At 54.2% G+C, this 13,236-nt stretch overlaps 1 protein-coding gene across 7 annotated transcripts in view; it reads left to right on the top strand.

Annotated features, from left to right (window-relative positions):
- Positions 1–13,236, top strand: part of TBC1D14 (TBC1 domain family member 14) — a 111,520-nt gene that overhangs the window by 78,593 nt on the left and 19,691 nt on the right. For 5 of the 7 annotated variants that reach the window (XM_043573031.1, XM_043573035.1, XM_043573036.1 and 2 more), the window contains 7 exons: positions 56–138; positions 1,305–1,422; positions 3,401–3,507; positions 6,519–6,599; positions 7,525–7,619; positions 10,419–10,490; positions 11,209–11,337. In XM_043573031.1, the coding sequence (XP_043428966.1) occupies positions 56–138; positions 1,305–1,422; positions 3,401–3,507; positions 6,519–6,599; positions 7,525–7,619; positions 10,419–10,490; positions 11,209–11,337 (685 nt within the window). The remainder of the gene's footprint in view (positions 1–55; positions 139–1,304; positions 1,423–3,400; positions 3,508–6,518; positions 6,600–7,524; positions 7,620–10,418; positions 10,491–11,208; positions 11,338–13,236) is intronic. The other 2 variants (XM_043573033.1, XM_043573034.1) reach the window with 2 other exon arrangements.

Consider the following 13,236-nt stretch of genomic DNA (forward strand, 5'->3'; position numbering starts at 1 on the left):
TCAACGACTTTTGTTTGCTATTTAAAATGGTGAAAATTGTTTATTTTCTATCAAGAAATCTCCCAGCGAAGCCAGCTGAAGAAGCCCAGAAACACAGGCAGCAGTATGAAGAAATGGTGGTTCAGGCCAAAAAACGAGGTAACGGGATTCTTGCGTGTCGGTTGTGTAAGACAGCACGAGATTTTTGTCTCTTTCTGGAGAGTTTTTTACCTTCTGGAGCCCTACATCCTGAACCTTGGGGAATGTCTTAATGTTTTGAAGTTTATCATGTTCCATCAAAAGTGTATGTTTCTACTAACCGTTCGTTCCCGGTAGCTTTATTCAAGGTAATAGAATTTACACAAGAAAAGAGACCGTGCAGGGTGAAAGTGCTGGTTTGGAGAAAGCTTCAGCCAGTGGTGATGTGCAGACTTCCTCCCCTCCCTGGGCTCTCTTTTCCTTATTTACAAGAAGATGTGATTGGATTTGATAAAATCCCTTGCAACACTTAAAATCCCTAGGAGTCTAGCATGTTTGAAAAGTATACGTAATCAACAAAATGTGGCCCATCCTTACAGTGGAATATTAATTCAGCCGTAAGAAGGAAGGACATTCTGAGGCGTGCTACCACAGGAACGAACCTGGAGGGCCTTACACTCAGTGAAAGAGGCTACTCACTGAAGGACACACAGATGGAAGTAGAAACGTGGGGGCCGGGGGAGGAGGGCACGGGAGTCCGTGTCTAACGGGTGTGGCGTTTCATTTTGGGAAGGCGGGAAAGTTCTGGAGACGGACGATGGCGATGGCTGCGTAACAGCGTGAACGTACTTACTCAATGCCACTGATCCCACATTTAAAATGGTTAAGATGTAAATTTTGTTTTGGGTGTTTTACCACTATAAAAAAATACAAGAAAGGATGTGTCAGTTAAGATGCAGGGTATTTCTCAGGGGGGCTGCTTACACACCAGGAGGGGGGCGAGGCTGGGGCTTCTGTTGGGAAGGGCATCGGGCAGGGGCCACGGGCTTCTGGTGGTCCGGTAATGTTCCTGTTTTTGACCAGGCGGTGGATTTCACGGGTTTCTTTTTTTGATCGGTGAACTGTGTTCTTACGTGAGTACCGCCTCCGTACGTGTGCTCTGCTTGAAAAGCTTCCCGAGAGATGGGTGACACCTGAGCTTTTGAAACTCCGTGAGCCTGAAATGGGTCTAGAGAGAGAGGCCTGTGGCGGCTTCGCAGCGTGACCCTGAGGAAAGTCACGCGGCGTGAACAGGGTGGGTGTCAGTTAACAGGTGCTCTGTTCTTGCTTCCGGTCGCGGTCGGCAGAGCTGAAGGAGGCGCAGCGGAGAAGGAGGCAGCTGGAGGAGAGGTGCCGCCTGGAGGAGAGCATCGGGAACGCCGTCCTCACCTGGAACAACGAGGTTTTGCCTAACTGGGAGACAATGTAAGCCGCGGTGTAGTCGGGCTGCTAGGCCACCAGGCGCTCCTCTCTGACACCTGTAGCTGGCGGTGCTGTTCACTGTAGCTCCCGTCACAGCCCTCGGCGAATTTACCTAATATGTTTGCGTGGCCTGCAGTCTCCCTCCCCGCCTCGGTTGCGTCCTGTCGATCCTTGCCTAGACCCCGTGACAGCCCCCATCTAACCCCCAGTTTGTCTTGTGCTCAGTAGCCAGAGGGATCTTCTAAAGCCCAGGTCTGTGTCCCTCCCTGTATAGAGTGTCCGTGACTTCCTGCTACTCCGTGAACAGTGTGAATTCCTCTGTGAGATAGCCCGCTGCTTTATCTGTAGGCTCACCTTCCAGCTCTCCTTCCTTGATGAGCCCTTTTCTTAGGGAGCCGCAGGGCCTTTGCATGTTCCATGTCCTTTGCCTGGAGTGCTCTTGCCCTGTAACTCCTCATCCAGCTACTTCTTCATTCTTTAAAGCTGAGACTTCCCTGGGGAAAACCTTCCTGCCCAGGTGATTGAAGACCCCTGGGTCTGCTGCATCCGTGTGCTCACGTGTCTATAGTCCTCTTTCTGAAGATGGGGACTGGGTCTTCTTTGACGACACCCCTCACTGGCCAGTACCCAGCAGAGTCTGGCGGCTGCAGTCATCTTAACGGCAGAGGGGCAGCTGTAGATCTTTTCTTCCTGCGTGTTCAGAACGGAGAGGGGACAGCAGTCCCAGGGCCACACACAGAGGCCGGTGCCTCCTTTCGGGCCTCAGCCCGTTAGCCGGGATGCCGGGGAGCTTGGATGCGAATTTCCCTTCAGCTCTTGTCCCTTCCCACTGAACCGTGTGGCAGGATGTTGGGGACTTGCTTCTGGCACTTGCCCGGCTGTTACTCGCTCTCGTCACAGGGTCAGATGGCCGTTGAGCATGTCTACTAGGTAAACAAGCTGTTCCCAGAGCCTGCTTTTCTGGGCTGGACATGGCTGGGAAACCCTTTTTGTCAGTTGGGACCCAGTAACAAGGGTTGAGGTGCTCAGAGCCCTGGGGCTGCAGAACCGCCCCTCCCCGTCCGCGCTGCGCTGTCCGATGCTTGATGTGGTCTAGATGCGTGCGTTTATATGACAGCTGCCATTCAGTTCGCCGGCGGGGCTCCAGGCACTGTGCCGGGTACCTCTGTGCTCCGTCCCCCTTAATCTTCAGTACGGCCCCTGGAGGGGAGGGTTTCACCGTCTGGGTGTTAGCGGGGACGTCACGGGGTCAGAGGGGGGCGATCTGCTCTGGGCTCCGAGGGTGTGGGTAGAGCGGGATGCAGACCCGGTTCCTGCAGCACCAGCCGGCGCTGCATTGAGAGGCGCCTGGGGAGTCTTTGGCACTTTACGTTTGTCCGGTGTGTTGGCAGAGCGTGTCCGTCGCGGCCAGCAGACCTCAGCACCTTTGTGCAGTTCCGAACGTTCTGGGTTAGCAGAGTCTCCTCTGCCAGTGGAGTTTGGCAGCTCATTACCCAGGTGGCCGGTGCGCAGCAGTGCGGTGGCCGGCCACGGGGCTCTTGGGATCCCCTCCCCTGCGGCTCTGCGGCCGTGCCTCCCGGCACCCCCACACCGTGCCCAGCTGTCGGCAGTTCCTGCAGCCGGCCAGGCTATTTCTTGTCGCTGTGCCTTCCACTCAGAAAGCCCTTCCCAGCCTCTGTTTGCTTCACCTGCTACTGGTCACTCGGGGTTCAGCTCCAGAATAGCACCCCAGGGCCCCTGAGCTGCAGCGCCCTCCCTGCTCATGCGGGGCCCCTGGCACACCTGTCACAGCCATTGCCCAGTGGAAGCCAGTTGTTGATCTCCTGGCCTCTGGAACCCTGGGCTGCAGGCTCCCTGAGGGCAGGGGCTGTACCACGTGACTGTGTATCCCCCGCTCTCGTGGTCTGGGGCTCGGCACACGGGCAAACAGATTTCTTCATTGAGAACAAACTCATAATTTCATGCTTCCATTTTTGTCCAGGTGGTGCTCTAGAAAAGTTCGAGATTTATGGTGGCAGGGAATCCCTCCCAGTGTGAGAGGCAAAGTCTGGAGCTTAGCCATTGGCAACGAGTTAAACATCACCCATGGTGAGTAGCTTGCGTGGTCCTAGGCTTGGAGAATCCGTTCGTCATACCCCCGCCAGCCTCCACCCCCAGCCTTCTGGCTTCTCCTGTCCCCTTTGGCCCGTTCGGAAGAAAGGCAGCCGTTGCCGTGAAGCCGTGTCTTGTGAGAGGCCTGGTGACCGTCCTCCGGGAGGCCGGGGTCACTCCTAGCTGCTTCAGTTACCTGGTAGTTCAGAGCAAACAACTGCCTTCTTCCCGATACCGGTCCTCCTCCCTGGACAGACAGGGTGTCAGAGCATCGGCGGGCTGGGGCGTGTCGGAGTCCTGTGGACAGCACGTCTTGATGGGCACATGACAGGGTTTCTGTGGAGGCATCCTATTTGGGGGATTGTTGGTTTTTTGCAGCATTTTGTTCCAGGCACCTTAGAGGGACGGCTGCTGTGCGCAGGGGCCCCTGAGGCACCGGTAGCTTGTGTCAGAGGAGACCTCGAGATGCGTACTCCCCTCTCTTCGGGCTGTTTGTCTCGCTGGATGCCCTGTGGGGTGCACTGGCCCTTGTCCTCCTTCAGCGGCGCCCAGTGGGCTCCCTTCCGCTCTGAGCCCATCGCCCAGTGAGCCTGTGCGCGCAGCGGGCCACGGACGCCAGGAGCTCAGAGACTTACGATTACGTGCTTGATAGATGGTGGTCTCTATTTCTTCCTTTTCTCCCTGGCTGCGGTCTCAGCTGCTGAGCCCGGAGCTGCTTCCTCGTTGTCTTTGTATTGGTGCCCAGGAAGCGGGCAATTGATGGTGGCGGTTTTTACCCTGTTGAAGACATTGGAGTTGAAAACAGATTAATTTGGATCTTCTCTGTGTAGCTAGGGCTCATGTTATTTACTTACTACTTTTTTTTTTTTAATCTTACAAGACTTTCGTCTTCTCTCCATGATCGTGGCCTTGGCCAGGCAGTGGATGGTTACTGGTTTCTATATATAGTGGTGTCCTCAAGGCTCCCTTTTTGGCCAACCCATGCCAACCAAAACTCTACCTTCTTCATGTGAGACGACGATGTGTAACATTTAACCTGTAGCAACTGATTTGTTAAGAGCTTCCCCAGAGGTAGAGGTGTGGAGGAACCGCTGAGCGATTATCCGGGTCCTTATTCTTGAAAACTTTCTAAACTCTTTCAACGGCCGATTGTGGTACAGAGTACTGTGTGTGTGTCTGGTTTTCGTTGATGCCCGGGTAGATTTTATTTGAATTAGAGTCTTCTGTGGACCATATCAGAACAGATTAGGCTACACAGCTAATTAATCAGTTACATACCTTGAAAGTTTATCTAAATGCTGATATTGGCTCATTTTACTTAAATTGCATCTTTCTTGAGCTGCCTAGTGTCCGTGGCCCCCGCCAGAGCTGGTGCTCAGGAAGCTGGGGTCCCGCCTGTCATGCTCTCCACTGTGTCACCTGTGCCCAGCCCAGTGCTCTGCACACGACAGGTGCATTGAATGAACGAATGCCAACTATTGGGCTCTACCTGATCTTCGTTTTACTGAATATTTAAGCCAGTGTAAGAACACAGATGGTCATGAATTCCAGTTGTCCAGGCCGGACATCACACTAGACTCTTTGCTTGCACGTCTTACAGAGCATTGACGGCCATCCTGTGCCCCAGACGCTCATGTGTGGTGGAGGCTGTCCCCTGCCTGACTCTGAAGCCCGCATTCCCAAGTTGGGAAGGCCTGGAGTTTTGCTCTTAAAGGTTGTGGTTGTGAGACTGGACACTTAACTGGAAGTCAGTGTGATACTAGTTATTAGGGAAGTAATCCGCTGTTAGGGAAGTCAGGCTTGTGCTCTGAAATTGGATTTGGGAAGAAGGTGTCCCCGTAGACACAGGAGTAAAGCCACGGAGATCATATTTTTTAAAACCCTGACCCTTTGACCCATCCTCCCGTGAGCCTGCTGGCGTCTGTGCTTTAACTGTCCCATACCTCATTTGGGAAGGGGCTCCCTGTGCTCAGGGGCCACGCGGCCGTTCTCTTCCGTCTTCTGCTACCGTGACCGAAGCTGGGCCCATCTCCTGGAAAGTGAGAGCAGGCCGAGGCTTCCCACACCCTCCTGTCTAACGATGATAGGGTGAGGTTACATTTCACAGTCATACCCTTTTCTGCCCCGGCCCACTAGCATGCTGGCTCTCAGATCTTTGACGAGGCTGGAGAAAGGTCATTAATCAAGATTTCACCTGTTGGAGCATCATACTGTTAACTGGAACTCTCGGCTTATATTTTAAAAAATAGCATGTGCTGTCTGGAAGGCAGAGGTGGTGTTCTGCCTTATTTTCTGCAGGTAATGGTGGGGAAAATAAGGTCACAGAAGTTCTCTGGGTAGCTGCAGGTAAAGTCTTAGTGATCCGTTGGGGCCCGTCCGTGATCCGGACGTGGATGGCCGGGCAGCACTGGGACCGGGCGATTTGGAGCCTGCCTTGTGGGGACTCATCCTGGTGGTGCCCCGCCAGCAAGAACCTGTAGGTTTTGAAGCCTCTGCCCATTTTGCTTGCCCCCCCCCCCCCCCGCCCGCTTCAGGCAGCAAGATTAGGAAGGCTGGGCCGGGGAGGGTAGCGGTTTCATCTTGTTCTTGTCTGAAACCAGATGGGTTTCCCGTGGTCTCTGCCTCCCTCCATCGGTCAGATACCCATTGACTGTATTGATCTGTGTCTGTCCCGGCGCCGTTTGCTCTGGACGCATAATGAGCGAAAGACCTTTGTGGTCTCGCCCCCGAGGAGCTCACCCTGCTAGAGGCATTAGACCCACAAACAAGTCCGACACGAAAGCATTGTATGGGTGGGTTGTGTAATTTAAGTAGACGCCAGGCAAGTGGTCTGTCGTGTGTTCTTTCTTAGTCCCTGGTGGTGTCGTTGGCCGCATTGGGGGGACTTGTGTACGTGGCTGAATGGGTGTGCAGTCTGTGGTTGAACAGGCAGCAGCGTCCTCTCTGGTTCCTGTGAGGAGACATACTCCCATGTGCATGTGACACTTACCCGGAGGCTTCTCTTCCAGAGCTCTTTGACATCTGTCTTGCCCGAGCCAAGGAGAGGTGGCGGTCCTTCAGCACAGGAGGCTCCGAGGCGGAGAACGAAGGTATACGTGGCTCTGAGTCCCGCGGGCCACCTTGGTCAATTACGTGTGTCTTTATTTGTTACATAGCCAACAGAGTTTACTTAACAGGCATGGTGGTTGGTGCAAATTTACAAAAAAACTTCACAGGAAAAGGGATTTTTTTAGAGCAAACAAGTTGAAGAAACAACGTTTAGGAGAAAGCATTTACCAGTTCCTGCGGGGTGTTTGTGTCCAGACGTGCAAGAGGGCCGGTCCTAACCGGGGGGTTTCCTTTATTCACTGTTCACATGATTTCCGGCAGGCTGGCCCCTAGGGCTGGGCCAGGGTTGCCTCATGCAGGATTATGGGAACTACCCCAGGGAGATGGGGCGCTGCACGTTTGCCACATGAGCTTCTGGAATTTCCGTGATGGACAGGAATGATGACTTCGGTTGGTTAACTAGTACCTTGTCGTGGTTTTTTGTGTACTATGAGTGCTGGAGTTCAAAAAATACGAAACTAGTCATCCGTAAACATTTCTTAGAAACGGAACACGAGAGTGTCCCCCGCGGTAACTTCCGCACAGGCTGAGTTCCCACCAGCGATGCTGGAGACCGTGTAAACGTGTGTTGTTGTTTCCCGGGCCTGGAGCCATTGGTGTATCGTCCTTCATTTGTCCCTCCCACTTGTTGACGTAAGGTAACATCAAGTCAGGTTTTGATTTCAGACCCTGGAAGATACCTAACGATGACCTAGCATCAGACGGGGCTGTGAGACGTTGCTTTTCAGTAAGAAACCCCACAAACTGTTGGAAGCCCAGAGTGGAGTCTGTTGGCTCACGCTGCATTTGGGCCCCTGTCCCTGTGCAGAGCAGCTCCCCTGTTTGATCCCTGTAAAGCTTCAGAGCCTTCTGATTCTCGCGCTTGCTTGCCCCTGACAGGTGTCGTGACTCTTGATCTTTTGATAGATGCCGGGTTTTCAGCAGCAGACCGAGAAGCCAGTTTGGAGCTTATTAAACTGGACATTTCTAGAACGTTTCCGAATCTCTGCATTTTCCAGCAAGTAAGTGGTGGTAATTTGTTGCTTTGAGTATGTTTCATCTAAACGTCATAGACGCCAAACCGTACATGTTTGTAATCAAGTTTGAAAATACTAGGGGATTTTGGGGGGAGTGGGGGGAGGGCAGTGTCATGTCAATACGTTTCGACTTCACCAATGAGGGGAACTGGTTCTTTCCAACAGACGTTTAGCATGGCCACGCCTCTGCTTTTAAAGGCCGTTCTGGCCTCCTTTGGAAATGTATTATGGAAGCCTCGGTAGGTGTGGCACGAGACGGGCCCCGTGTGCTGTTCCGTCCGACAGCTTCCCTTGGTGCTGCTTCGGTTCTGGGGCCGCACGCAGCACCACTCAGGACGTGATCCGGTGTGGTCGAGCCTGGGGTGTGGGCCGGGGCAGGGTGGCTGCAGAAGTCCTTGGCAGCCGCGGGTTGCAGTGAGGGTGGGCTTCTGAGCAGATGGCCCGGGACAGTGTGACACCAGTGGGTATAGAAGCCAGCCACGGGAGCCAGGATGCAGTATTCTCTTGGATGGCAGGAAAGAGACCCGTGGGGCTTTCCCGTGGGCTTCTGAATTTGCAAAGACGGGGCGCAGGGCTGCCAGCAGTGGATTCTGGAACGGAAGGCCTCTTCTTCTGACAGCAGACATTTACCTGGGGGGCTTGTTGGACCCTCCCGTATCCAGTCTGTTACGGTTTTTGCCAGTTCTGCTTCTGAAATATCCTCGAATTTGTCCTTTCTGTGTTCCTGCCACCCTTACTTGGCGCAGATGCCCATCCTTCGTGGGTCGCCGCACCAGCTTCCACACGGGTCCCCGGCCTCCTCCATGCACTCCCCTTGGGGCCTGCCGAGCAACCTGGGAATCCCCGGTCCCCTTCTGCCAGGCCCATTTCTAGGATCGTGCCATGCACACGCTAGGGAACCAGAACACACTGTTCCCCGGCCACCTGGAGTGAGCCCGGCATGCAGGTGCAGACATTAGAGACCCATGGGCTTTGCAGAAACCTGGGTGTGTCCCAGCACGGGGGGAGCTGCAGCCAGGGCGTGGGGGAGGTGTCGGGAACCGGGTCACTGAGGAAGGGCTCTCAGACTGTGCTTGGGGTAGGGACCAGAGAATGGGAAAAACATTCCAGGCAGGAGGAGGAGTAGAGGGGAAGCATCAGAGAGCGGATGGTGCAGGGGATCTCTGCTTCCTCCGGGAGAGAACCTCGCTGAAGGACCAAACAGAGAGCGTGGAGTTCGGTGCTGCGGCCCCTGCTTACTGCCTCCTGGCCACTGTGGCCGATCCGCGAGCCCACACCCCGGAGGAAGGGGAGTGTCAGGGCAGTGCTGAGACGCACTTGCAGCGTAGCCGCACCGCTGAGAAGGGCGGTGGGCGCGCCGGGACGGGGCCCGGGAGGTGCTGGCGCCTTGCCGAGGCGGACGGCCGGCGTTCCCGGGGCCGGCGGCCCAGAGTGATCTCCCAGAGTCTTTCTCGGGGACTCGGCCTTCTCAACGGATCCACTGGGCGATTATCATGGTGCAGGGAGATGTGTCCCGAAGAAGACGAGCTTTAGGGATCTCTCTCTCGGATGAGGTCGGGGCAGATGGCAGAGAAGTTGGCCTTTTTCTTTCCTCCGGGTTCCTCTGGGTGTGTCCTCAGTCTGTGGTTCCCTCAGCTCCGAATTTTATAACACGTAATATTACAAAAGCAAAGGGCAGTGGGAGGGGGAGAGTGTGGGGAGATGGCCAAAGCACAGGCTTCTAAAATCAGGAGCTGTTATCTTTGTCAGAGAAAGGACACGTAGCATTCGGCAGGGCAGGAAGTCCTTTAAGTGAGAACCGATTTACCTTTAAGGAAAGTTCGCCGTAGCACTCTGGTGTTTCTCAGGTGGTGACCGTCCACACCCGTGTTCAGGGGGGCATTTGGTGCCACCACAGGAGCTCCTGCCCGTCCCCCTTCTCTCATTTACCCTCCTGTCGTGGGCATTCCTCCCTTCGTTCCCCTGTGGTTTGGCAGTGTCTCTTTCGCCTGACATCTTCTGTGTGCCACAATGTGATGGTCGAGGCCACGGCGTTCTTTCTGAGTCACATGCAGTCGCCTGTAGAGTGACTTCCTCGTCACACGCACCGTGTACGCTTTTTATTCCTCGAGTTAACTGAGGCCGCATGGTGGATGCGGGCAGGGAGAGCGGGATGCGGGCCGGGCCGGTGCTTTCACGGCGTCTTCGGACACACGGACTCCGGCGGACGCGGCTCTGTACTGGCTTCTGCGCTCACTTAGAAGCTGGGAAGCCCCAGCACACGTCTGGGAGGGATGGCCGAACCGGGAGGGTGTCTGGAATACCACGGTCGCTCGCGGGCCTGGACGCTTGGAGGGTAGTTCTTAAGGCTGCCGTGCTGAGAAACACGAAAGAATCCAGGGAAGGGAGGCAGAGAGGCCGGTCGGGACGGCGGGTGGCGCTCACTCCCGAAGAACCCTGGGGCGGGGAGCGGGCAGGCCCGCTGAACGGGGCAGGGGAGATGGTCACCCAGCGGGAGCCCGCGAAGGGTGGTTTCCTCGGGAGGCGTTCACGCCTGAGCTGCCCGCTTTCTTCCAAGCAGCTTTGCGGGTTGAGTCTGCGGCCTCTCTTGTCAACCGCGGGTTGGTAGTCCGCTTGTTGAATTGCGCTGTGCGTGGAGAGCTGCTAGCCCCGTGCTTGGCCGCTGCTTGGTCGTCTGTAAACGGCCGGCGTGACCGGCGGCAGGAGCAGCAGCACCGTCACACGCCGTCGTGAGTACTAACCAGACTTACGCACGTGTTGTTTTTGGTGTGTTGATCCTTTTAGGGCGGTCCGTACCATGACACGTTGCACAGTATTTTGGGCGCTTATACTTGTTACCGACCGGATGTGGGTTATGTAAGTGAACTGTTTCAATACCTTATACCGTTCTCCTCTACAAAGAAAGTCAGAACGTTGCCCAGCCCACCTTGGCTGCAAACGTCAGGTTGCGTGCCTTCAGATTTTTTTTTGGTTGTGGTCGAGGGGGTCGGAGAGCCTCGTGGTAAATGGAGTCGCCTCCGTTTTCTTGTAAAGGGATCGAGCTGACACGGCCGCTCTGTGGCATTCATCACGTTTTAATTGGGTTTGATTTTCATTTTTTGCACGTGATTTTTTTTTTTTTCTAGCACTAAATTAAAAAGATCCTAAGCAGTAACCATTTAAAAGCCATTGCTGCCGTTTTTGTGGCTTAGCAAGTGTGCGTGCGCATGGTCTTAGATTTAACACGCTAAGTTAGATGCACGTTCCCACGGCACCGGGACGCTGCATTCGGGAGGGCGGTACTTCAGATGCCAGATGTGTAGCGGGGGGAGGTCCATTTATCGTTCTCTGTGGGGACGGAGGCGGGGACTGAAGGGGCGTGGGCCAGGCGGCTGATGTGACAGAGCCGTCCGAGGAGGGACAGGTCAGGGTCCAGGAGGCTCTCAGTTCAGCTTTGGACGGGTGGGGGGGGGGGGGGTGGCTGTGTGGGTCTTTCTAGCACGAGGGTGGGTGTTGATGGTTCCTCTTTCGAATGAAAGAGCAGCTCAGACTGTGGGGCTACCGTGAGTTTAACCCCCTTCTCTGCTTCCCTCAGGTCCAGGGCATGTCCTTTATAGCGGCAGTGTTGATCTTGAACCTAGATACTGCAGATGCCTTCATTGCTTTTTCTAACCTTTTGAATAAACCCTGTCAAATGGCGTTTTTCCGAGTGGACCATGGCCTTGTGAGTATCTTCAGCGTATACGCCCTGGGTACCCTGTCCTCACACAACCCGCTATTGCTAACCATTGCGTCAGAGGGGAAGGGAATGTGTTTTCCGGACGCACGGTTAATAGTCATTCGTATGTATTTCTTGTTCGTATGTGTTTCTGAATACATTCTTTCAGAAGTATTTCTGAAAATATGTTCTTTAAACAAGGGAGGAGGGGTGGCTCCTGCCCGCATGCACGCACTTTGTGGCACAGCAGAAGGCCGGGCGCGGGCTCCGCATCCGGGTCTGTCAAACGGAACGTCGCCTCATTCACCTCCGTTGCCGCCCCCTGTCACGCCGGGGCCCCGCTTCGTGCGGTGCGCTCACCACGGAGAGGAGACGTGGTTAAAACCAGCTCCTTGATTCGACAGAGGCCGCGCTGTGTAGACGCTGCTGTAGGCGCAGAATAGGTGGAAGGGGAGCTGACAGGAGTCGCCCTCACCTGCTCCTGGGGGCGGGTCCCCTGCGTGGCACAGATGAACCAAGGCTCGGAAACGACATGCCCCATCGGGTCACGCAGCTGGTGAGTGGAAGGGGCATGAGCTCAACCCGTTCTGCTTCCTAAGCCTGTGGGCTTTCTACGGCCCGGAAGAAGAATCGCCCGTTCAACAAGCCCACTGGCCTTTTTAATGGGCGCTGTCTGGATTGGCTGATAATTTGCTGATGATTGACACCAGTACTTCTAGACCGAAACGATCCGATAGTTTAGATCAGCTGGAGAATATTTCTTCCTGAATGTCCTAAGGACTCTGAGGATTTCTTGCTCAGGCAGCACGTACGTTTAAAAAAAGAAGTATCTCAAAACTGCTGCACAAATGGCGGCCCGCGGGACGTTGACGAGTCCTTGTGGAGGGCAGTTCGGTCCTGAGCGTCAGTAGTGGTAAGTGGCAGGGGTGTCTAATTCTGCTCGTGAGAACCGTTCAAAGAAAGTCCCGTTCCGAGAAAAGTCCCAAGCATGGACAAAGCATGACGCACAGGGATGGTCTGACGTCATTATTTATAACTGTAATAATTTTAAATTATCGTGAAAATGGAAACAGTTTAAAAGGGAGTTTAGGGGGAGACAGAAAGTTACTTAAAATCTGGCAGTAGAAACAACAGGTGTTGGCCAGGATGTGGAGAAGAAGGGCAACTCTCTTACCCATTTCAGAAGTATTTCTGAAAATATGTTCTTTAAACAAGAACATATTTCCCCATTGTGGGAACGCAAACTGGTGTAGCCACTGTGGAAGCAGGTTAGAGGTTCCTCAGAAAATGAGAAACAGAATTACCGTATGCTCCAGCAATTGGACTACTAGGTATATGAACGTGGAAGACGAAAACACTAACTTGAAAGGATACACGCACCCCTGTGTTCATAGTGGCGTTGTTTATGGTAGCCAAACTATGGAAGCGGCCCGAGTGTCCGTCGACAGAGGAACGGGGAAAGAAAACGAGGTGTGCGCAGTGGACTATCACTCGGCCATGGAAAATGAAACCTTGCTACTCGCGAAGACACGGATGGAACTTGAGAGTGCGATGCTGAGTGAAACAAGTCAGAGAAAGAGAAGGACCATGTGATCTCACTTGTAGGTGGACTTTGAGAAGCAAAACAAGTGAACAAAGGGAAAAAGACCAACCACGAAACAGACTCTCCACCATAGAGAACAAAGTGGTGGTCACTAGCGGGGCGGGGCCTGGGGAGGTGGGTGGAGAAGAGGTTCTGGGGGTGCAGAGTGAACTTAGCACCGAGTAATGTGCGGAATCGTGGGATCGCTCACTGTGTGTACGTCTGAAACTAATCCAGCACAGTGTGGTTGTGATCAGATACCGGAATTACAATAAATGAATGGAAAGTAACGAAATCTGGCCGCGAACCAGTGCGGTACCAAT

Source organism: Prionailurus bengalensis, chromosome B1 (assembly GCF_016509475.1).
Source record: "Prionailurus bengalensis isolate Pbe53 chromosome B1, Fcat_Pben_1.1_paternal_pri, whole genome shotgun sequence".
Lineage (NCBI taxonomy): Eukaryota > Metazoa > Chordata > Mammalia > Carnivora > Felidae > Prionailurus > Prionailurus bengalensis.